General features: G+C 42.0%; 2 protein-coding genes across 2 annotated transcripts in view; one reads left to right on the forward strand and one right to left on the reverse strand.

Moving 5' to 3' along the window:
• LOC142259056 (uncharacterized) overlaps window positions 1-26,466 on the reverse strand; it is a 223,566-nt gene that overhangs the window by 50,927 nt on the left and 146,173 nt on the right.
• Window positions 13,866-20,319, forward strand: LOC142259038 (uncharacterized). The gene is made up of 5 exons (XM_075331569.1): window positions 13,866-13,978; window positions 14,108-14,288; window positions 14,370-14,493; window positions 14,577-14,690; window positions 16,774-20,319. Exons 2-5 carry the CDS (start codon window positions 14,265-14,267, stop codon window positions 18,600-18,602), a joined length of 2,091 nt encoding a protein of 696 aa, XP_075187684.1. The 5' UTR covers window positions 13,866-13,978; window positions 14,108-14,264; the 3' UTR covers window positions 18,603-20,319.

Genomic DNA, 26,466 nt, shown 5'->3' on the forward strand with positions numbered 1-26,466 from the left:
CCATTCCAAAACAGCAAGCAGTTTTACTCCACTCCAAAGCTCAGATTACATTTCTAATAACTCTAAAGAAGATATATATTCATAAAAGAAACGTTATACTAATGGTTCTCTGGCAATTGGTACTTGAGAAAATAATAATTATTATTAATCATGCTTTCGCGATTAACCTTACACAATAAGATATTTGTTACCTGATTGAGGACAAGAACAAATGTATAAATAAAAAGTTAATACTTCATCAATCTGCTTTACTGATAAATTCTGAGGGAAATAAAAGAATAAAATTATTATCATATTTATGATAAAAAATGAAACACTTAGAATCAGTTACTTTATCTTATTATTACATTTTAAATATTATTATTTATATACAGAGATCAAATTATTAATTTATAACATTAAACTATCATTTAACTAATGAAAATATGAATTTGATTATACTATCACTACTTTTAATATATATATGCAATGCATAGATTCACTGTATATGAATAATCATGATTATCAAATAGCAAAATTACTTTATCTAGAAAACCCCTTTTATCCAGCTAAAACCCAAACCTCAATTTTTTCAAGATCCGATCTATTACAGTAATTTCCAGAAAATTGGAATGGAAATTATTTTGTAACTCAATTTTTCTCCTTAAATGAGAAACAATGTCTCTCTCTGAAAGACCACCCAGCTGTCGCTGGCTATCAAATTCTCTGGACAACATTTTTTCTTCTTTCAATAGTAACCCGGGGAGAGAATCTGCACAAGACACCTGTTTCTGTCTTTCAAAGTTTTTACTCATCATTTGTCTGGGATCATCAATATCTGATCCTGTGACCAATCCCTTCACTGGAGACAAGGGAAACAAAGGTTTTTCCTGTGGAAAAAGATTTTTAGATGATAATAATTTTGATGGATTATATGATTTGTAATTTATATGCAAATTCCTGCGAATTTCATACATTTTGTCACAAAAATATCTGGATCTGGGAGACACTGTTGGTTTTTCACAGAATCTCTCCCTTTTTCGTGTTGGTTTTTCAAAAATAATTAATTTCTGTTTTGATTGACTTTGGTGATTTCTTACAAAATCGATAAATGTCGTACATTCGAATAGGGACTTTTTATTTAATGTCACCGCACAAGCTGCATTATCAAGGAAATTAAGTTTCTTGATGAATAAATGGATCATTCCATTCAGTCTGACATTTGGAATGACCGCCCTATATAAACGTTCAAAAACAGACATAAATGAGAACGTACTTTCATTCTGTTCAATTTGTAATTCCTTCAACATCTCATAATTTGGATCAGATTCATTCCTTGCACAGAAGATGAGATTTTTCAGCCTTATGATATCTATCATTTGAACAATCAAATGTCTCATTGTCAGAAGACTTTTTTAATGCCAATTGTCTGAAAAAATGCTGAGGTATCCATATACGGAATAACTGATTCGTCTCACTATTGGTTAAATTTAACTTCTCAACGGAACTTTCAAATATCTCTGAATTTCTGCAAACATGTATTTTAGGATTATATGCGGGAATTAATTTGCATAAGTCCAATAGACTCTTTCTAAGTTTAATCCCTAACTTAGTCTGTTCTATTTTTAGAAACTGATCGTCGCCATTTTCTCTCTGCACGTGTCCTTCTCTGACAATTTCTGCACGTCTCCCACTCTGGCTCCTCTACGTCATTTCCTGCTTCTTCTCCAAAGTCCCGGAAAGAGGGCACATGTCTGCAGCCATTGTCAAGATTCTGATTTGCAAAATTACAGTCTAAATCTGACTTTTCATTTGCAACATTACAGTCAGAATTCACCATATCACTGACTGACATTCCAGGTTCTAAGCAGTCTTTGGATTTCTCTATCACTGACTTTCCTGACAATTCAGGTTGTCTATTTCCACCATTTTTACATTTTTCTATGATTAACTTGTGAAATTCATAGACTAAATGACAGACATTTCTGATTTTCTGTTTCTCTCTATTAAAAGACCTTGCACATTCTATACGTGAATTCTCAAGTTCACACTCCCCATAAAAGCGTAACCAAAGCTCTTCCACATTAGAAATATCTGAATAAATGAACTAAAGTTTACTTTGCTTAACATATGAAGAGATAAAATCCATTTTCTTACCTGAAATGATCAGATGATCTCATGGATAATCCTCTAAGACTTGATTCACCTTGTTCAGCACGTCCAATACTTCTTTTGGACTGACTTATTCTTTCTTGCTCAAAGATACGTCAAAAGTTAACTTCTGTGGCTTTTGTAAAGTCTTTAAAGTTCATTTAAAAAAAAACATTCATGCAACTTGACTTATACGTATTTCCTAGGTTCTGCGTGATTTTTATAAATTGACGATTCCTGATCCTTTGCAGGAGATACTTGAGATACTTATTACTTCTGACCCCCCTTATGCAAAGTGAAGGAACAACAAAAAATGTAAAAAAAATCACGAATGGCTGGCTCTCCAAAATGTTAAAAATATACTCTTAAATATATTTTTCTTCCAATACGTAAAAGCGCATGAAAGAAAGAACTTCAAAAATGTAAAAAATAAATGTATTTTATCTATTTAAAATGGTTGCCAGGGTTCAGTTACAGAAAGGAAAAATAATATACTTCATTAGCTTACGGAAAAGAGTTCAATTAGTCCATACTGATCAATAGAAAATCTTCATCCATCTCTCCTTGGATTCTGAATGGTAAGGCAGGGGTGATATACTGTAGCTTCTCAGCATGTGTTCATCTTGCAGCCTGGAAGGATTCTGGGACAGCTGACGACGTGCAGGAGCAGGAGTAGCCCCCTCCATCGTGTGTTATATGACAACTGTTCAAACCATATAGGGAAATTACTGCTGGACGCATGTCACATGGTGTAATCTCTAGAAGCTTCCAGATGATATATATATATCCTTCCATGTCCGCACTTATGTATATTCAATATGGATATTTTAATATTTATTCCTTATAAGAACTTTATCAATAAACTATGCCCTCCAACATAAATAGAACTGTGAACATATACGTCCTACTATAAAATATTTGATAACTAGATGTATTAATTTTAATGTTTTTTACAGACAGACACAAAGAGACAGACAAAGAGACAGACTGATAGGGAAAGAGACAGAGAGGGAAAGAGAGAGACAGGTTAAGAGACAGCCACTGACAGGTAAAGAGACAGACACAGACAAAGAGACAGACACAGGGAAACAGACAGGGAAAGAGAGGGAAAGAGATAGACAGTGTAAGAGACAGACAAAGACAGGTAAAGAGACAGACAAAGAGACAGACACAGGGAAAGAGACAGAGGGAAAGAGGGAAAGAGTCAAACAGGGTAAGAGAGGGAAAGAGACAGACAGGGAAAGAGACAGACATGGAAAGTGACAGACAGACAAAGAGAGAGAGAGACAGAGAGATATATACAGAGGGGGAGATAGACATTATAATTACATTTCTATCTATTTGCTTTGTGGTTTTTGTGTGCAGAATAAATTTTTTTTAATACATTCTATTTTGTTAACAGCAGTTATTAACCCGGGCAAAGCCGGGTAGTACAGCTAGTTATCCATAAATTCATTCATATTCAAGTTCATTTTTCTTGTTCCATATTGGAGATCTTCTCATATCCTTCTTATTGGTTCTCCTTCCTCCTCTTCATTTTCTGAATTCCAAAATTCTCTGAATGACGTATTAGAATGAACATTTTCTCTTTGATAATCACATAAATGATCAGGATTACAGTCTGAAGATTCCCGATCTGTAGATTTTTGCAGCGTCCGTGCAATAGTTATTGTGAGGGATTTTCTCCAAGATTTACTTCTGTGAAAGAAGGTGTTTGCCCGACATTGTGCTATGAGGCAAATGGTGCAGAGAAAGGCGGCAATTGATCTCCCCCTAGAAGTGGGACTCCTGGGACAAACGGGACAAATTTGGATGGGAAAAATTTTTCCCCCTTCCCCCGCTCTGCTAAACTTTCCTGTGCTCCATGTTGGGCTTTGCAAGTAGCCGGACACGCTCCATGTGCTGAGCTTAACTGGCCTATATAAGGCTACCAAGATACTCACCTGTGTCCTGGTATTAAGACTATTAGTTTGTGTGTGCACAGCGACCTGTCTGCAGTCTCCAGAACATCTCCAGACTATCTGTGGCCTCCAGCACCTCAGCTACCAATCTGCCTGTGGCTTCCAGTATGTCTGCACCTGTCTGAGGTCTCCAGGACGTCTGCGGCTTCCAATACCTCAGTTACCTGTCTGCCTGTGGGTGTCAGTACCTCTGCAGCCTGTCTGCAGTCTTCAGGACTTCTGCTGTATGCTTGTGACTGGTAGTGCCTCTGCTACTCGTCCCAGGTTTTCCAGGATATCTGCTCTATGTCCGTCCACAGCTTTCAGTCTCCTGTCTGCCTACAGCCTCCATTACCTCACTTTGTGAGCCACAGACAGAATCCAAGACCATGGCTCCCAATGGCGCAGTTATGGACTCTTTTAGGAGAGTCCCTTTGAGGGGTCCTGTCACACCCCTGTCCTGGGTCTGGGCTCTTCTCCCTACACCCCGGTCTGCTAAACTTTCTTGTGCTCCACATTGGGCTTTGCCAGTATCCAGCGTGCTCCATCTGTTGAGCTTCCTAGGCCTATATAAAGCCGACCAAGACATAATCCTGTGCCTTGTAGTAAGACTTAGTTTCTTATATGCACAGCGACCGGTCTGTGGTCTCCAGGACGTCTCCTGCTGTGGCTTCTTCTGCTCCTCGTCCCCGATCTTCCAACACCTCTTCTACATGAGCCCCTGACAACACTTAGAAATGCAATTATAACTGGGAACACATCAGACATCGTACACACACAGCTCTGCTCCGTACGCCTCGTACACACACGGCTCTGCTCCGTACACCTCGTACACACACGGCTCTGCTCCGTACACCTCGTACACACACGGCTCTGCTCCGTACACCTCGTACACACACGGCTCCGCTCCGTACGCCTCATACACACACGGCTCCGCTCCGTACGCCTCGTACACACACGGCTCCGCTCCGTACGCCTCGTACACACACGGCTCCGCTCTGTACACCTCGTACACCACACACGGCTCCGCTCCGTACACCTCGTACACACACGGCTCCGCTCCGTACACCTCGTACACACACGGCTCTGCTCCGTACACCTCGTACACACACGGCTCTGCTCCGTACACCTCGTACACACACGGCTCTGCTCCGTACACCTCGCACATACACGGCTCTGCTCCGTACACCTCGTACACACACGGCTCCGCTCCGTACACCTCGTACACACACACGGCTCTGCTCCGTACACCTCGTACACACACGGCTCTGTTCCATACACCTCGTACACACTCGGCTCTGCTCCGTACACCTCGTACACACACGGCTCTGCTCCGTACACCTTGTACACACACGGCTCCGCTCCGTACACCTTGTACACACACGGCTCTGCTCCGTACACCTCGTACACACACGGCTCGGCTCCGTACACCTCGTACACACACGGCTCTGCTACATCCACACTGTAAACCCCTCCTGACCCCACACATAAACTTCCCCTCATCCAGCACCATGACAACCAGCACAGCAGAGTCCTGCATACACTGAGGAGCTGATCATGTGACCCCTGACTCCTCCCCTCCATGTGACATCATCACAGGTCCTGTAAGCACAGAGCAGCCATATATCTAGTGTGCGGCTCTGCAGGTGGAGGTAGGTGCAGGGTCTCTATTATTTGGGGGTCGTCATTCTCATTAACCCCTTCATGTCTCAGCTATTTTCACCTTTAACCAGTTCAGGACCAGTTTCCCGCTATTCCTGACTGGCTAATTTACATTCAGTTTAACCCATTAAGGACGGAGCCAGTTTTATACGTCATGACTCGGCCATTTTCTACAATTCTTACCGATGTCACTTTGACAGGATTCGAGAGGTAACGCCAAAAAGTGGACCCCACGGTTTATTACCCACTTTATTATGAGCTCGGTAATTCCCCACATGTGGCCAGAAACCTCTGTTTGGACAGATGGGAGGAGCCGGAACAGAAGGAGCTATATGTGAATTTTGCAAAGGAAATTTGGCTGAAATAGATTGCGGGCCCCATGTAGCATTTGTAGGGCCCTCAAAGTACCTAAACAGCAGAAACCCCCTCAAGTTACTCTATTTTGGAAACTAGACCCCCTCAAGAATTTTATCTAGATGTTTGGTGAGCCCCTGGAACCACCGGAGGCTTCACAGAATTTTATAATGTTGAGCCGTGACAATTAAAAAAAAACATTTTTACCACAAAATTATTACTTTAACCAGATAGCTATTATTCACAAGGGTAACAGGAAAATATGCACCATACAGTTTATTGTGCAATGTCTCCTGAGTACGCAGATACCTCATATGTGGTGGAAATCAACTGTTTGGGCGCACGGCAGGGCTCGGAAGGGAAGGAGCGCCATTTGACTGTAAAATTAGCTGGAATCATTAGCTAATGCCATGTCGCATTTAGAGAGCCCCTAAGGTGCCTAAACAGTGGAGCTCCCCCACAAGTGATCGCATTTTAGAAACTAGACCCCTCAAGGATTTTATCCAGGGGTATATTGAGCATAGGTACTTCACAGAATTTGATAACATTAGGTCGTCATATTGAAAATGTTTATTTTTTTAACAAAAATGTTGCTTTAGCACCAAATTTCTCACTTTTTCAAGAGGAAACACGAAAAAGTAAACCCCACAGTTTGATACCCCACATGTGGCCAAAAATTCTTGTTTAGACAAGCGGGAGGGCTTGGAACGGAAGGAGCACCCTGTGAATTTTAGAAAAGTTGAAATAAATGGCGGGAACCATGTTGCATTTGCAGGGCCCCTAAGGTACCTGTACAGCAGAAACTCCCCACAAGTGACCCCATTTTAAACACTAGACCTCTAAAAAATTTTATTCAGGGTTACAGTGAGCATTTTAACTCCACAGGTAGGTTACAGAAATGTTGCTGTAGTGCCACGTTTCTCACTTAGACTGTGACGCAGTGTCAGCCCTTCTGTGCAGATGCCAGTGTTTTCCACATGAGAATGCAGCTGCCCGTGCCCACGATCTGGGTTCAGGCCGCTGCGGACTTCATTCTCCCTGCGAAGAACACTCTCATCTCCACAGCATAAACTGACATCCTGCGCCTCAGGAAGCCGCGCCGCTGGTCAGTTTATGCTGCAGATAAAAGAAGCACAGTGGGGATGAGATTTCTAAACATCCCGTTACTGCGCTTGTACTGCACAACATCGCAGTCAAAACACTCTGCGTCCAAACCACTGCAAATCCTGATCGTGGGCACACAGCCTAATAAGCTAGGATGGATGGATGGATAGATAAATAGATGTCAAACACATATAATGTCCCACCCCCCTGCATATTCTAAGCTGGCACTATTTAGTGACTTTCATGTGGCACTAAAGGGTGTTTAGCCTTGTATTTAGCTAAAAAAAAAAAATAATTAAAAAAACAACAGAACAAAAAAAAACATCTAGGGTAAAGCAGACGGCTGCAGACCACAGCTGGCAGCTTCATATTGGCTGGTATTCCAAAATGAAGGTCTCCCCATGCTGTTTTTTTAATATATAAATAATTTTAAAAAAAAAGTGGGGTCCCCCTGTGAAGGGGTCTTTCTCCCATATCACACAACAGAGCGAGAGATGAGTGAACAATCCAAAGCATATTTATTCCATGCAATATAGAATGACCATTAAATAATCCACCACACGGAGGGTAGAAATGGCATAAATGTCCCGGAGTTCAGTCACACTCCTTCAGCAGTCCTTCTCCAGGGAAATCGGGGTTTCTCACAGTGTCTTTGGGGTGCTGGCTGCAGCCTCGGCGTCTCCCTCAGAGGTTCAATCTAGCTTCCTCTTTCTTGTAAGTCTCACCCAGAATCACTAATCTCTCAGGTAAACCGAGTTTAGGTGGATTCCAGGTCCCCTCCCCCAGACCTAGGCACAGAAGCACTTCAAGGGGATAAATCCTGACTTAACAGGACAAACAATATATCGAATAGACAGACCACCACGCCCAAAACATGAACCCACACAAAATGGTACTTAACCCACAATATCACACCATGACATCCCCCAAATTGGATTTCCAGCCAAGGTAAAGTGGACAGCTGTGGTCTGGTATTCTCAGGGTGGAAAGACCCATGGTTATTTGTCCCTTCCCAGCCTAAAAATAGCAGGCCGCATCCGCCCAGAAGTGGTGCATCCATTGGATGCGCTAATCCTGGCGCTTTGCCCCGACTCTGCCCAATGCCCTAATGCGGTGGCAAATGGGGAAATAAATAGGGTTGTTGGGGTTAGGGTTAATGATGTCACAGCATCTATCAGATACTTGACATCACTAACCTAGTCAGTAATAAAAAAAGGACAAAAAAAAAATTATTTGAAAAAACACTCCCCAACACATTCCCTCTTTTAGCAATTTATTGAAAAGAAAAAAAATTCCGGTCTGCCGTAATCCATTTTGGAGGTCCTACAACGATTTTGTACCTTCCAGAATATGGGTCGCACACTTTGAGAACGTATCCCCCATTTTCTGGAAGTGCAAACCCTCCATGGGAGGAGCGTGGGTGCAGTGATAACTGCACTCACACTTCCCGGGTCCACAGCATGGCAGTGTGAGCTGGAGTAAGCTCAGTGTCACTACTAGCAGGGTGCCATCTGAGAGCCGCTCTGCACATGTGGCCAAGATCTTCTGAGAAGGAAAAGGAGGGATTGTGGGGGATCGTCGCTGCAGGAGGTAACGGGAGACCGGGGATTGACGGGGTGACCTGGCTGGACCTGGGGAGAACTTTGATGTTGCATCTGACATGTCAGATACGACAGAACTCAGAGGAGAAGGATGGTCCATTTTAGTTGATTGGGTGGGGGGGCATTTTGGCCACATTCGGGGACCGGGGGAGGCGACTTATCTCCCATCTGACATGATTAATCATGCCAGATGTGAGATAAATCTTTTTTTTCTGCCCGAATCGTGGTATCTAGGGACTGAGCTACCCTTGGTAGATGAAACCACTGAAATTTTCCGATGGGGGGGGCGGCATACACTGGATTTCTTTATTGTTTGCCGGCAGCTGTGGGAGGAGATTAACACTGAACGCTAGGACATAATTTTACTTCCCGCGGTCATTAAGGGGTTAAAGTCTACAAGCTCCGAAACCAGTTTAGCATATCTAAACTTTTTTATTTACATAATTTTTCTAGTTTAGGAGTGAAATATAATGTGGGCACATTTTGTAATTGGGATAATTTTCACTATTTTGCTGCCTTAAAACAAGAAATGGGTGGTAAATTGGGCGTCAGCGAGTGCACAGATCCATACACCATGTGTGCGCCCCTCTTCTTCCGTAAGAGACAAGAATACATCGAATCCTAATCCCATTGCCCTGTTCTTAACCGAAAAACTGGGAAATTATTTGTTTTTGCATTTTTTTATTTTCCTACTCTTATTATGGAAGCAATTACTCTTTTATTTTTCCATTAATATTGTCGTATGAAGGATTATTTTTTTATAACGATAATGTGCTACTTTTACGGTTGTACTGTTTACATAGCACATTTCATGTTGAATATTTTTTAGTACCCAAATGATATCTCCCCTCCCTTATCTCCATTAATTTTACAGATCGGCTCATCTTCTTCCCATTCAGGTCCTTATAATATCGGATCCTCTCAGTGGAGATCTTCTATAGAAGAGAATTCTCCTGATTTCCCCGTGAAGGATGGATATGGACAGGGACAAGATGGCGGAGAGGATATTACACCTCACCCTAGAGATCCTCTTCCGGCTTACTGGAGAGGTGAGAGATTCTGATGACGTCACATTACATCATTCTTATCTATGGGAATAACAGATGGACAGAACTGGAGAGGTGAGGACTCTGGAAATGTCTGGAGTGAGATTTATTACTGTGTCTCTCCATAACCAGGATTACACAGTAGTGAAGAAGACCTCTAGTGAGCGCTGTCAGGCCCCTGTGTCTGAGGGATGGGGAAAACCCCTGAGCCCAATCACGGGGCCTCCACCTCACCCCCCGATACATGAGGACATCAATGACCAGAAGATCCTAGAACTCACCTACAAGATGATTGAGCTGCTGACTGGAGAGGTGACACTGCTGGGAATGCTGGGACATTTTACAGTAGCGCTATGAAGGGATCGGGGGTGACGGTATCATTGTATGTGTCAGGTTCCTATAAGGTGTCAGGACGTCACCGTCTATTTCTCCATGGAGGAGTGGGAGTATTTAGAAGGACACAAAGATCTGTACAAGGACGTCATGATGGAGGTTCCCCAGCCCTTCACATCACCAGGTAATAGACAGGACTAAATACACATGGCCTATAATTCTCTGTATGTAAGGAATGAATTCAGTCCCTCCCTGTATGTGTCTCCTCCAGTTCTATCCGGTAAGAGGACAACACCAGAGAGATGTCCCCGTCCTCTTCTCCCACAGGACTGTAAACAAGAAGACCCCGATGTTCCTCAGGATCATCAGGTAGATGGAGAGAAGGAGCCATGAAATCTCCCTATGATGTGTAGACGGCTGTGAAGGTCTTGTGCTCAGTCTTGTTTTATCCTCCAGTATTATATGTGTTAGGCTATGTGCGCACTTACCGGATTTTTCGCGGATTTTGCCGCGGATTTGCTGCATGTTTCACTGCAGAAAATGTTCATAACATCTCTGCAGTGAATCACCAGCAAATCCTATGGAGAAAAAAAATCCTGTGCGCACTGGGCGGAATTTGACAGCTGCTTGTTTTGCTGCGGGAATCCCGCAGCAAAAACAAGTGCATGTCACTTCTTTTCCGCACGATGCTGCGGGATTTCACTCCATTGACTCCAATGTTAATCATGAAATCCCGCAGGGAATAACGCAGGCAGCAAATTCTGTGCGGTTCACTGCGTTTTCCTGCGTTATTCCCTGCGGTATTTTGCGGTTTACCTCCGGTAATGTGCATCACTTGCTTGCGGTTTTGCAGGGAAGTGATGTCATTACAGGAAGAGGAAGCCGTGCAGAGTAAACACACACAGATCACAGACACAGACATCACAGACACATAGATCACATAGACACAGACACATCACAGACACATAGACCACACATAGACACAGACACATAGACCACACATAGAAAGAAAACGGAAATATAGAAAAAAAAGCACGTCGGCTCCGCTGTATATTTACCTTCCAGCCGAGGTAAGCACACAGCGGCGGCCCGGTATTCTCAGGCTGGGGAGGGAGAGGGGCAGGGATAATGTCCCCCGCCTCACTCCCCCTCCCACAGCCGAGAATATCAGCCGCAGCTGCCCCGGCACTGTCGCATGCAATATGCGGCAATGCCGGCGTGTCCTCGGCTCTTCTTGCCACCGTGTAGCAGTGGTGGCAAGGTAATACAAGGGGTTAACCCCAGGCTTGATCATGGCAGCGTCTATGTGACAGCTGACATGATCAACCCGTAAGTAAAGTGAATAAACACAGACACCGAAAAATCCTTTATTTTAAATAAAACAAACAAGCCTCGTTCACCATTTTATTAACCCCTCCCGCACCAAAGCTCCGGCGTAATCCAGGTCCGACGTCCAGCGCTGCTTCCATCCAGCCGCGACTAACACACAGCGCTGAATGAAAGCAGCAGAGGTAATTACCGGTCATTTCCCACGGCCGGTAATGTGAACTCACTGCCGACCGTGGGAAATGCAGCGATCTGTCATCCATCTCTCTATCTATCCCTCTGTCTATCTATCCCTCTATCTATTCTTCTGTCTATCTACTCTCAGAATTAAATGACTTTTTTTTTTTTTTTTTTTCTTCAATGTGCTTTATTGCATTGAATGCAATAAAGCACATCCCAACCCGCACGCGGCAAAACCGCGGCAATACCGCGAATAATACCGCGGTAAAACCGCGGCAAACCGCATGCTGTTTTCGGGTGCGGTTTCCCGCGGTTTTTTACCGCGGGTGCGGTAATCTTTGAGGGCATGCGGAATTTTCTCAAGAAAATTCCACTTCCCAGTGCGCACAGAGCCTTATACTTGTGTAATGAGAGCGGTGGAGATGGCAGGATTAGAGCTGATCATAGATGTGACTTCTCCATCTGCTGTGACTTTTGGATCACATTTATCCCGTTCTCTACACTGAGCACTTACATCAGGGTTTTGACACCAGGTTGTCGGACAGAGAGAGGTCGCTCCTATCCCATGGGTCAGAAGGTCACAGCGCACGCCAGCAGTAGTAGCATCTGCTTTGCCTTCCATGTAGCTGTGCAGACTATGCTTGTGCTGGTGCTGCTAGGGTTAAGCAGACCCTTGTGTCTTTCTTGGCTTACCATCCTGAGTTGTCTCAGCTGTTCTGATTTCTGCTCTCCCCCTGGTATAAGTTCTCACCACTTTACCTCAGTAGTTGCCAGTGATAACTTGCTTTTCCATGGTCCTGGCATGAAGGTGAGAGCCATGGAAAGAAAAATTGTTTTGAATTTGATCCTGGAGATTGCTGCTTGGAAATTTTCTTTGGTGTCTTCCTATTGATCATCTCCCTTTTTATTTATTTCTCTTCCATCCCCCTTTTTTACCACTTGTTGTTTGGGAATGCAGTTTCTTTTTCCTTTGTTGTTTTCCTTTTGTGTCATTATCATAAAGCAGGACTAGTGTTCCCCCTGCCCTGCTCACTAGACACAGTTGTGATTAGGGTAAGACAGGGATAGACACGTGATTGCTGCACAAGGGGAAAGAACCTGTCTTGGACATCGGGGAGCTCAGGATTGCTCAGAGTAAGTGACAGGGTTTATCCTTCCTGTTCTTCCCTAGAGGCAGTGGTTCCCACCCCATCTTTCTCATGATACACCGCTCAGCCTCTTGGTGAAAAACAACAACCAGGGACTGCCCTGTATTGGTAACTGGTGCCTACTGTCAGCAAAGTCCAACCTCAGAGTCTCTGGTGATGACTGGGTAGGCACTTAATCATGACTCCCTAGATAAGCCTGGTTAAGGGTGCAGTGAGGCTACGCCCTTCTCCTCAACCTATTAGTGTGACAGGTTTACATGTAATTCTTCAAATGACATGATTCAGATGAAACCCCCAAAGGATCCATTCACTGTAATAAGGCAGCAGAGTTAAGGGGGCTTTACACGCTACGACATCGCTAATGCGAACTCGTTGGGGTCACGGATTTGGTGACGCACATCCGGCCGCATTAGCGATGCCGTTGCGTGTGACACCGATGAGCGATTTTGCATCGTTGCAAAAACGTGCAAAATCGCTCATCGATGACATGGGGGTCCATTCTCAGAAATCGTTACTGCAGCAGTAACGAGGTTGTTCCTCGTTCCTGCGGCAGCACACATCACTCCGTGTGACGCCGCAGGAACGAGGAAGCTCTCCTTACCTGCCTCCCGGCCACAATGCGGAAGGAAGAAGGTGGGCGGGATGTTACGTCCCGCTCATCTCCGCCCCTCCGCTTCTATTGGGCGGCGGCTCAATGACGTCGCTGTGACGCCGCACGGACCGCCCCCTTAGAAAGGAGGCGGTTCGTCGGTCACAGCGACGTCGCCGAGCAGGTAAGTATGTGTGACGGGTTCGGGCGATGTTGTGCGGCACGGGCAGCGATTTGCCCGTGTCGCGCAACAGATGGGGGCGGGTACCCACACTAGCGATATCGGGACCGATATCGCAGTGTGTAAAGTAGCCTTTAGTCTGGACTCCTCACGGCAGCGCGGCAATCATCCCTATCTAGTGAACGGTTATCTCCAGTAATTGTATTATTACAGTGGATTCTTCTCCTCATTCAGGTCCCTACAATATCGGATCCTCTCAGTGGAGATCTTCTATATAAGAGAATTCTCCTGATTGACCCATCAAGGATGGATATGGACAGGGACAAGATGGCGGAGAGGATATTACACCTCACCCTAGAGATCCTCTTCCGGCTTACTGGAGAGGTGAGCGTTTCTGATGACGTCACATTACATCATTCTTATCTATGGGAATAACAGATGGACAGAACTGGAGAGGTGAGGACTCTGGAAATGTCTGTAGTGAGATTTATTACTGTGTCTCTCCATAACCAGGATTACACAGTAGTGAAGAAGACCTCTAGTGAGCGCTGTCAGGCCCCTGTGTCTGAGGGATGGGGACGACCACTGAGCCCAATCATGGGGCCTCCACTTCACCCCCCCGATACATGAGGACATCAATGACCAGAAGATCCTAGAACTCACCTACAAGATGATTGAGCTGCTGACTGGAGAGGTGACACTGCTGGGAATGCTGGGACATTATACAGTAACGCTATGAAGGGATCGGGAGTGACGGTATCATTGTATGTGTCAGGTTCCTATAAGGTGTCAGGACGTCACTGTCTATTTCTCCATGGAGGAGTGGGAGTATTTAGAAGGACAGAAAGATCTGTACAAGGACGTCATGATGGAGGCTCCCCAGCCCCTCACATCACCAGGTAATAGACAGGACTAAATACACACGGCCTATAATTATCTGTATGTAAGGAATGAATTCCGTTCCTGTATGTGTCTCCTCCAGTTCTATCCAGTAAGAGGACAACACCAGAGAGATGTCCCCGTCCTCTTCTCCCACAGGACTGTAAACAAGAAGATCCCGATGTTCCTCAGGATGTGTTTCCTCCAGCTCTATCCAGTAAGAGATATCTACTCATGTACTTTCTGCACTAATTTTGTGATTTCATTTTTAGACTTTCTGCTCTGGGGTTTTTTCAGCTGTATTTTATTTGCTTCTGCTTCTTCTGATGTTTGTTTCTAGTGCCTTCTTTATGTTGTTATGAAGGCAACTCAAAGACCTGCAGAGGGTTCATGAATATCCTGTTTCCCCAAAAAGACGACCTACACCAAAAATAAGAGCTAGCATGATTTGTTGGGATTTTTGGAGAATGGTTGAAATCAAATAATAAGATCTAGTTACAGTCAGGACCAGTGTTGGGAGGCATCAAACTGAGCAATTTCTCAGGAACCGCACTCTCTTAGGGATGCCATCAGTTGTATTCTCAAGTTGATTGTTTAAGGACCTTTGATGACTTCAGAGTCATGTGACATGATGTTATTAATCTTTCAACATTTCCACATCTTAAGCGGGCTTTACACGCTACAATATATCTAACGATGTGTCGGCGGGGTCATGTCGTAAGTGACGCACATCCGGCATCCATCGTTAATGTTGTAGTTGCGTGTGACACCTACGTGCGATTCCGATTGTACGCAAAAACATTGATCGCATACACGTCGTTCATTTTCTAAAAATGGAACATCCGGTTGTTCAATGTTCCCGAGGCAGCATACATCGCTGTGTGTGACACCCCAGGAATGATGAACACCGCTTACCTGCGTCCCGCCGGCTATGCGGAAGGAGGTGGGCGGGATGTTTACGTCCCGCTCATCTCCGCCCCTCCACTTCTATTGGGCGGTTGCTGTGTGACGCCGAACATCCCTCCCCCTTCAGGAAGTGGATATTCGCCGCCCACAGCGAGGTCGTATGGCAGGTAAGTACGTGTGACGGGGGTTACAGCATTGTGCGACAGGGGCAACAAATTGGCCATGCCGCACAAACGATGGGGGCGGGTGCAATCGCAAATGCGATCGCACGTTTAATTGAAACGTGTAAAGCAGCCTTTATTCTGGCAGATTGTGCGGGATTAACCCTTTTTCTTCTTTTGGTTTGAAGACATATTTGGATAGACCGCAAGACCCTGCTACCTGCTTTGGTTAAAAAGCCTCAGAATAGGCCATCAACGTTACAGTCCCGGACAACACTGTTAAATATCCGACATCTGTCTCTAACTATTTTATTTTCGTCTTAAAAAAACCCTCATTGAAATTGTCTATGTTGTGTGTCAATTTTACTAGGAGAATTTTGCAGCTTCTGACAACTGGCATGGCAGCGTCAGGATCTGTGGATACTGCACTCTGCCTGCTAACTTCTTTGATATTTGTGAGCAGCTCAAGTAGACACAGGCATGAAACCACAGGCTTAGGCAGGCTAGCAAGAGTTAATCTCTGCTAGGCTGCTTGTTAATATCTGTCATTACATGCTGTAGGGGAGCCAGTGTCATTCGCTCCCCTCCTGTATATACTGGCTAGACTATTCCATTAATGCCAGCTGTAGTTTACCTATACTGGTCTGGTCAGGTGTTGTGAATTGTTGCTGTGACCAGTTTTCGTGTTAACCCTTGTTGTCTTTTTGTTGCTGCTTTCCTGCTCTTACTTTTCTCCTTAGTCTCTCATTGTTTAATTCTGTGAGTTTGCAGTATGTATGAATTTTGGTTTTCTTAATTGTTTTAATCTTTTTCCATCATACTCCTGCCCCTTCCTTCCCTAGGGGGATAACAGATTACATCTGGTAAGGAGAATAGTAAGGCCCAAGACTGGCATCTCCACTTACAGGAGTAATCCAGAAGTTAGAGAGAGCCTAAGGTCTCCTAGCATGAGGGACAGTATAGGAGTCCCTTGTGCCTCGCTATCCTGCATTCATATCGTGACAAATTAGATTATTTACTGTAGGACATTTCAGAGAACTGGTGCTACTGGAGAGATATTTTGGAGACAGGAATGGGAGGTCCGAATTAACGAAGATGTAACACTAAGATCTCGAAATTAGAAAATAGATTCAGAATAATTTGTTTCCTAGTTTAATTTCGGATGTTATGGTTTAAAACACAATGTGCTTTCAAAACATCATTAAAAACTAATAACATTGTGTTTATATTTAGCAGATGACTGTATTGGGAGTTCAGATGGACCTCTAATATCTTCAGAATTTATAACAGATGATGAAAGTATCACACATTATACATATGAGGAGCATGCTGTTGTCCCAGATATACCTCCAGTCCTTCCTAGGATTGATCTATCATCTGATCTTTTGAAACAAGTCCAAAATTCCAATCATCAAAAAACTCACACAGGGGAGAAGCCATTTTCATGTTCAGAATGTGGGAAATGTTTTATTCAGAAATCAGACCTTGTTAGACATCAGAAAATTCACACAAGGGAGAAGCCGTTTTCATGTTCAGAGTGTGGGAAATGTTTTATTCAGAATTCAGAACTTGTTGTGCATCAAAGATCTCACACAGGGGAGAAGCCATTTTCATGTTCAGAATGTGGGAAATGTTTTATTCGGAAATCAAAACTTGTTGTGCATCAAAGATCTCACACAGGGGCGAAGCCATTTTCCTGTTCAGAATGTGGGAAATGTTTTATTCAGAAATCAACATTTGTTGTGCATCAAAGATTTCACACAGGGGCGAAGCCATTTTCCTGTTCAGAATGTGGGAAATGTTTTATTCAGAAATCAGACCTTGTTAGACATCAGAAAATTCACACAGGGGAGAAGCCGTTTTCATGTTCAGAGTGTGGGAAATGTTTTATTCAGAATTCAGAACTTGTTGTGCATCAAAGATCTCACACAGGGGAGAAGCCATTTTCATGTTCAGAATGTGGGAAATGTTTTATTCGGAAATCAAAACTTGTTGTGCATCAAAGATCTCACACAGGGGTGAAGCCATTTTCCTGTTCAGAATGTGGGAAATGTTTTATTCAGAAATCAGACCTTGTTACACATCAGAAAATTCACACAGGGGAGAAGCCATTTTCATGTTCACAATGTGGGAAATGTTTTATTCAGAAATCAAAACTTGTTGTGCATCAAAGATCTCACACAGGGGCGAAGCCATTTTCATGTTCAGAGTGTGAAAAATGTTTTTTTCAGAAATCAGACCTTGTTAGACATCAGAAAATTCACACAGGGGAGAAGCCGTTTTCATGTTCAGAGTGTGGGAAATGTTTTATTCAGAATTCAGAACTTGTTGTGCATCAAAGATCTCACACAGGGGCGAAGCAATTTTCATGTTCAGAATGTGGGAAATGTTTTATTCAGAAATCAGACCTTGTTAGACATCAGAAAATTCACACAGGGGAGAAGCAGTTTTCATGTTCAGAGTGTGGGAAATGTTTTATTCAGAATTCAGAACTTGTTGTGCATCAAAGATCTCACACAGGGGAGAAGCCATTTTCATGTTCAGAATGTGGGAAATGTTTTATTCGGAAATCAAAACTTGTTGTGCATCAAAGATCTCACACAGGGGTGAAGCCATTTTCATGTTCAGAATGTGGGAAATGTTTTATTCAGAAATCAAAACTTGTTGTGCATCAAAGATCTCATACGGGGGAGAAGCCATTTTTATGTTCAGAATGTGGGAAATGTTTTATTCGGAAATCAGATCTTGTTAGACATCAGAAAATTCACACAGGGGAGAAGCAATTTTCATGTTCAGAATGTGGGAAATGTTTTATTAAGAAATCAGATCTTGTTGTGCATCAAAGATCTCATACAGGGGAGAAGCCATTTTCATGTTCAGAATGTGGGAAATGTTTTATGCGGAAATCAGATCTTGTTTGGCATCAAAGATCTCATACAGGGGAGAAGCCATATTCATGTTCAGAGTGTGGGAAATGTTTTACTAGGAAATTATGTCTTGGTTACCATCAAAAAAATCACACAAAATCAAAAATCAATCAAAAAAACATTTTTATGTTCTGAATGTGGAAAATGTTATTCTCAGAAATCGGATCTCGTTAAACATTTGCTGAAGCCATACAGGGAAGGAACCTTTTTCATGTTGTGAATAATTGAAATGTTTAGGGCTCATGCGCACGTTGCTTTTTTTTTTTTGCGTTTCTGCAGCATTTTAAGCTGCAGCATCACATTGTCAAAATTCATGCGTGCTGCTTCACCAGCAAAGTATCTATGAGAATCATGCAAAATCCGTGCGCACGGTGCTTTTTTAAACGCAATGTTTTGATTGTCAAAAATTTGAGAAAATCTCTGCGTTTAAAAAAAGTAGCATGACACTTCTTTTGTTCATTTTGGCAGCGTTCTACACCCATTGAAATCAATGAGTTGTAGAAAAACGCTACCAAAATGCTAAGCAGTGCGTTTGCATGTTTATTTGACAATAACAAACGCAGGTCTTTTGGTCTCTCTCTCTGTTGGTCGGTCTCTCTCTCTCTCTCTGTCTCTATCTCTCTCTCTGTTGATGTCGGTCTCTCCCTCCCACCCCCTCTCTCATACTCCCCGATCATGGGTGCGGCGCTGCACGGCGTTCACACTGTGGCGGCTTCTCTTTTGAAATTGCCGGCCGCTCATTATTCAATCTCCTATTCCCTGCTTCCTCCGCCCACCGGCGCCTATGATTGGTTGCAATCAGACACGCACCCACGCTGAGTGACAGCTGTCTCACTGCAACCAATCACAGCTGTCGGTGGGCATATCTATATCGTGCAGTAAAAAAAAAAAAAATTAAAACCAACGTGAGGTCCCCCCCAATATTGATACCAGCCAGGGTAAAGCCATACGGCTGAAGGCTTGTATTCTCAGGATGGGGAGCTCCATGTTATGGGGAGCCCCCCAGCCTAACAATATCAGCCAGCAGCCACCCGGAATTGCCGCATCCATTAGATGCGACAGTTCCGGGACTCTACCTGGCTCATCCCGAATTGCCCTGGTGTGGAGGCAATCTGGGTAATAAGGAGTTACCACTTTATTAACCCCTCAAAAACACCTCCAGGTCCGGCGTAATCCACACAAGGTCCCACGACGCTTTCAGCTCTGCTACATCGGAAGCTGACAGGAGCGGCAGTAGAATACCGCCGCTCCTGTGAGCTCCATGCAGCAACTGAAGTGAGTCGCGCGATCAGCTGTGCTGTCATTGAGGTTACTCGCGGCCACCGCTCTAAGGTGGAGGACTGCAGCTGTAGACGCTGGTCACCTGAGTGAAAGCACAGCTGATTGCGTGTCTCACTGCAGTCACTCAGGGGATTTGCGATCACAGGTGAGTCCTTCACGTGTGACCGCAAATCAGGCTGCGACACAGAGAGAGAGAGAGACGCGCGATGTCAGTGAAATCGGGTGAAACTCTGACGTCACTGCTGCGGACTCCTGTGTCCTGTCACTGACCTCGGAGGTTCATCTGAGTTCATGACAGCACTCAGAGAAAGAGTTGCGGGATGACAATTAAGTCGGGTGAAGTTCATCCGAGTTCATTCTCATCGCCCGGCTCTGTCTGTGTCTGCTGTCAGTGGGCATGTAGCAGAGCTGAATTGCTGGGGGACCGCACTGACAAAAATGCATGTAAAATGCATGCAAAAAGCATCCAAAATACATGCGTTTTGGATGCATTCTTTTTGTCAACTCGCAGTGTCAAGTGTGCCAGAGGGTACATTTATTTCTGCACTAGTCAGGACGCAGTGTGCGCATGAGCCCTTAATTTGTAAATCATTAGAACAATGAGAGACAGGGCAGCACTCACCGATAAACTAGGACTATTTTATTTTTTAATGCTGACAGGTGAGACGGACATGAGGGAATGCAGGGAGGGGAGCACGAGGACGACGGTACCGTTTCGCACCACTAGGGGCGCTTTCACGGGTCCATACAAAGTGAAACATGAGTAACATACATTTAAGTAGAAAAAACTACTAACTAATGTGTACATAATTAAAACATAATTAAAATCATTCACATTTTGCAATTAGATCGCTGTATATTGGATCACATTAATATAAAGACTGTAAGCCTTATTACTATTCTGATCATGAACTCACATTTTTAACAGAGCATATTACTAAATTTCAATCGACAGCCTTATGAAAAAAATATTGGTTTTTTACCTTATTATTATTATGAATTCATAAAAATATTCTTTCATCAAGATTATAATTTTATTATGCGCTTATTTCATATATATGGAACAATATAGGGATTAAGCTAAATTTTGTTCACTATAGAAAATTATTAATTATCTTATTCCTGGTATAACAAAGAATATTTTTTTTTTTTTTTTTTTACAAATGAATTCATTAAGGCTGTCAATATCGATTAAGTGAACAAAAATATTCATAAAGCTATATGCCAATACTCAGAGTATTATTCCTCTTATGTATCCTAGATGGTAATTTTATTTTTCCAGTAGGCAAATACACGTGTTTTTTTAAAGAAACGAAGAGAATCCATTATTTTAAAGGTACCAGAGACAAAAAAGATTATATACATATATCATAATGATTATACATGAATTAGATGACACACAAGCAAATCACCAAGGAGAGGGGGGCTGGTTAATCTGGCTTCAGACATTAGAGAAATATTATCATATCGTTTTTATCATTGAAGCCAATGGGTCCCATTGCTTTGGTGTCCATAATCCAGCGAGCCTCTCTCCTTAGTAAGTGCTTGTGTGTATCTCCCCCTGCTGGGGAAGGTGTGATCTTTTCTAATCCGGCAAAACTAAGCAATTTATGATTACCATTATGTTTCTCTTGCATGTGATTAATAAGGCGTGTAGCCCCTACCCCTGTACTAATAGAGTGTGCATGCTCTCGAAATCTGGTGAATAATGGTCTGATAGTTTTGCCTATATAGAAAAAATTACACGGGCAAAAAATGATATATACCAGCCATTTAGTCCGGCATGTAATTAGGTCGTTTATTTTATACCATCTATCACCCACTTTTATACTCTTGCCTGTCAGATGTTGATCGCAATATGTACAATTCCCGCATTTATAGTTTCCTATGGGGCTTGCTTTTTCTAACCACGTTTTTTGTGGAATAAACCTCCTTTTTATCAAAAGATCTCCCATATTTTTTGTTCTACGGTATGTGATTTGGGGTTTATTTTTCGCTACCTCTTGTAGGTCCCTATCACTCTCGATTATATGCCAATGGCGGTTAATAATCGATTTTATTATTTGATCCATGGAACTGAATTTAAAATTGAATCTAAACCGTTCTGTTTTAAAGTGTTTTTCTGATGTCTAACCAGCTTATTTTTAGTTTTATCTCCCTTTAGGGTTTTTTCCAAAGCTTCAGTAATTATAGATTGTGGATATCCCCTTTCCTTTAGCCTGTGACTCAGTTCATCTGCTTGTGTCATAAAACGATCCATGTCACTATTTGCTCTTTTTATTCTGAGAAATTGGGAATATGGTATTGATTTTTTTACATGTTCAGGATGGGCACTATCGTGGCGCAAGAGGGTATTTACTGCTATAGATTTTCTGTATGATTCTGTTTTAATTTCATTATTTTGTATGCAAATTTTTAAATCTAAAAATTCTAAAGTTTGATCTCCAAAATTACTGGTAACTAGCATATTATATTTATTGGACTGGTTGAGGAATAAAACAAACTCATCAAATTTTTCTTGTGTACCGTCCCAAACAATTAGGATATCATCCACATATCTATAAAAATGTTTGATGTAACATAGAAATTTATTGTTTTGGGAATAAATTGTATCATCCTCAAATCTTGCCAGAAATAGATTTGCCAATGTACAAGCTATGGGGGTGCCCATGGCCACACCCCCATGTTGTAGATACCAGGTCTCACCAAATTTGAATACGTTATTTTTAAGTACAATCAACAACGCTTCAGTTATGAAGTTGGTATAATCATCATGTTCTCCCATGTTGGTCAAAAAATGTCTAACAGCCTCTACACCCAGATCCTGCGGGATTCGGGTGTAGAGGCTTTCGACATCAATTGAAGTGAGTTTGTAATTTGGTTGCCACTGGATTTCTCTCAGTATTTCCAAACAATTCTTAGTGTCTCGTATGAAAGATGGTATTTCATTCAGGAGTGGGTTCAGCCACCAATGCAGATACCTAGATAGCGGCTCAGTCGCTGAACCCACCCCTGACACAATGGGACGTCCAGGTGGATTGTCCACTGATTTATGTATTTTTGGTGAAAAATACCAATGAGGTCTATTTGGAAAACTTGGTAGGAGACTTTCTGCTTTTTTGTTGGAGATAGTACCCAATTGTACTTGTTTGTTCAAAAAACTACGTATTTTTTCCACTACTTTTGACATAGGATCAGTTTTAAGTTTTGTATATACTTTGGGATCTGACAATTGTCTTGCGGCTTCTTTTAGATAGTACTCCTTATCTAGGAGTACTGTCGCTCCCCCCTTATCAGCCTTACGGATGATGACATCCTCCCAGGATCTGAGTGTGTCAATTGCAATTTTCTCTGCTTGGGAAATATTAAACGTTACCTTTGGATAGTTTAAGCATTCTATATCTTGCAATACTGCTCTCTGGAAAATATCTATACTGTTACCTGCATTAGTTGGTGGAAAAAAATTTGATTTAATGCCTCCTTGAAAAAATGAAATATTGGGGGCTGCGGGTGGTTGTTCCAAGGACACAATATTATCATTTAAACTTAGCAATAACAATGTGTCATCTTTGACATTTTCAAGAGCTGAATCCTTGAAACAAAAACCCACTGGACCTATATTGCAAGGTTTTTCCACCAATGCTGGTTCCCTGCTGGTTGTTTTAGAAGTAGCAAAGAATTTTTTTAAATGCATTTTACGACAGGATTTAAACATATCTATTTGGAATTCTGTGAAATTAAATTTTTCGGGCAAGCAAAAATTGAGCCCCTTCTCCAAAGCTGTCATCATATCCTCAGACAATGTTCTTTTTGTCAGATTATATACTTTAATGTCCTTTTTATATTTTATTTCCTCCAAGTGACTTGCTTCAGCCGTCTGATATCTACATCTTCTATGTTTTCGTCCGCCTCTGCGTGTACTTCTCCTAAAGGGAAATTACTTGATGGACCCGGGTTAGTATCTGATCCGGCTTTTTTCTTTGGAGGTGGTGGGGGCTCTTTAAAATAATGGATTCTCTTCGTTTCTTTAAAAAAACACGTGTATTTGCCTACTGGAAAAATAAAATTACCATCTAGGATACATAAGAGGAATAATACTCTGAGTATTGGCATATAGCTTTATGAATATTTTTGTTCACTTAATCGATATTGACAGCCTTAATGAATTCATTTGTAAAAAAAAAAAAAAAAATTCTTTGTTATACCAGGAATAAGATAATTAATAATTTTCTATAGTGAACAAAATTTAGCTTAATCCCTATATTGTTCCATATATATGAAATAAGCGCATAATAAAATGATAATCTTGATGAAAGAATATTTTTATGAATTCATAATAATAATAAGGTAAAAAACCAATATTTTTTTCATAAGGCTGTCGATTGAAATTTAGTAATATGCTCTGTTAAAAATGTGAGTGCATGATCAGAATAGTAATAAGGCTTACAGTCTTTATATTAATGTGATCCAATATACAGCGATCTAATTGCAAAATGTGAATGATTTTAATTATGTTTTAATTATGTACACATGAGTTAGTAGTTTTTTCTACTTAAATGTATGTTACTCATGTTTCACTTTGTATGGACCCGTGAAAGCGCCCCTAGTGGTGCGAAACGGTACCGTCGTCCTCGTGCTCCCCTCCCTGCATTCCCTCATGTCCGTCTCACCTGTCAGCATTAAAAAATAAAATAGTCCTAGTTTATCGGTGAGTGCTGCCCTGTCTCTCATTGTTCTATGGATATACTTGTTTAAACTGGGCAATAGCACCTCGGTAATGGACTTTGTTGGATCCATCAAGATGAGAAAAAATGCTTTTCTGTGACATCTGAAAATCTAATGGATATAATCAAGGCAACTCCACACTGAACTGTGTTTGGGACAGAAATACCACACTACCTCCAGTTCAGGTAAGCAGTGCGGTGCACAATCTTTTCTTATTTTTCAAAGTGCACATGTTATCTACCCTAGCACCTGCATAGCTACCTTCAGCAGAAGATTTAACTGGATAAAAGGAGTGTGTTTTTCATATGCATTTTGTCTGATGAAATACGGGTTTTTTTTTTGGTTTTTTTTCTTGTTTTAAAACATGATGGAAACAAATGCTGTAGAAAACCTAACAGGCACAGGTGCAGGACTATTAGCAGGGAGAGAGGGAGCGAGCACGTATTTCACAGAATGCAATACTAAATTGGACACTGAAATAATCAGCACCAAAAGTCTGGAGCATAAGATTACCACTCTAGCAGAGAAAGAAATTAGTCTATTTTGGACAATTCAATCATTATCAGCTTATAAAGCCTCAGATCATGTCCCTAGAGGATTACGTGTAATGAAAAATATATCATTTTACCAGCATGATGCGGTATTTAAAGAGAAGTGGGAACAGGTTCAGAAGGAAAGTTCAATGCAGTTCTTGATGATAGTACTGGATAAAAATATAGAAGAACATGAGGTAGTCACCCAGGAACTTATACGATTGCGAGAAGAGCTGCAATCCCGGTTTTCTAATGATCAATGGTTGATATTTCTAAAAAATCTGGATAAAAGATTAATTCCATTTCAAACAGTAATAAAAGAAAGGAAAAAAGAGAAATTTATCCGTGATAAACAAGATTATGAGTCCAAAATGATTTTTAAATGGAATAATAAAATAACAACCACAGGATCGCCACCAAAAAGGAACAGATTTCAGAAAAGATTTGTAAAAATGTCGGGCAAAACTAAAAGAGGAGCTTGGACCACAGATACAGATTCGAGCGGGACAGAAGAGCCCCCACCACCTCCAAAGAAAAAAGCCGGATCAGATACTAACCCGGGTCCATCAAGTAATATCCCTTTAGGAGAAGTACACGCAGAGGCGGACGAAAACATAGAAGATGTAGATATCAGACGGCTGAAGCAAGTCACTTGGAGGAAATAAAATATAAAAAGGACATTAAAGTATATAATCTGACAAAAAGAACATTGTCTGAGGATATGATGACAGCTTTGGAGAAGGGGCTCAATTTTTGCTTGCCCGAAAAATTTAATTTCACAGAATTCCAAATAGATATGTTTAAATCCTGTCGTAAAATGCATTTAAAAAAATTCTTTGCTACTTCTAAAACAACCAGCAGGGAACCAGCATTGGTGGAAAAACCTTGCAATATAGGTCCAGTGGGTTTTTGTTTCAAGGATTCAGCTCTTGAAAATGTCAAAGATGACACATTGTTATTGCTAAGTTTAAATGATAATATTGTGTCCTTGGAACAACCACCCGCAGCCCCCAATATTTCATTTTTTCAAGGAGGCATTAAATCAAATTTTTTTCCACCAACTAATGCAGGTAACAGTGTAGATATTTTCCAGAGAGCAGTATTGCAAGATATAGAATGCTTAAACTATCCAAAGGTAGCGTTTAATATTTCCCAAGCAGAGAAAATTGCAATTGACACACTCAGATCCTGGGAGGATGTCATCATCCGTAAGGCTGATAAGGGGGGAGCGACAGTACTCCTAGATAAGGAGTACTATCTAAAAGAAGCCGCAAGACAATTGTCAGATCCCTAAGTATATACAAAACTTAAAACTGATCCTATGTCAAAAGTAGTGGAAAAAATACGTAGTTTTTTGAACAAACAAGTACAATTGGGTACTATCTCCAACAAAAAAGCAGAAAGTCTCCTACCAAGTTTTCCAAATAGACCTCATTGGTATTTTTCACCAAAAATACATA

The sequence above is a fragment of the Anomaloglossus baeobatrachus genome (assembly GCF_048569485.1).
Source record: "Anomaloglossus baeobatrachus isolate aAnoBae1 chromosome 5 unlocalized genomic scaffold, aAnoBae1.hap1 SUPER_5_unloc_23, whole genome shotgun sequence".
NCBI lineage: Eukaryota > Metazoa > Chordata > Amphibia > Anura > Aromobatidae > Anomaloglossus > Anomaloglossus baeobatrachus.

Bases quoted from the DNA above. Each gene is read 5' to 3' on its own strand.
- LOC142259038 (XM_075331569.1), top strand. From the start codon at position 14,265: ATGATTGAGCTGCTGACTGGAGAG. The intron at 14,289-14,369 runs GTGACACTGCTG...TGTATGTGTCAG, and splicing joins TTGAGCTGCTGACTGGAGAG to GTTCCTATAAGGTGTCAGGA. The intron at 14,691-16,773 runs GTAAGAGATATC...GTTTATATTTAG, and splicing joins GTTTCCTCCAGCTCTATCCA to CAGATGACTGTATTGGGAGT.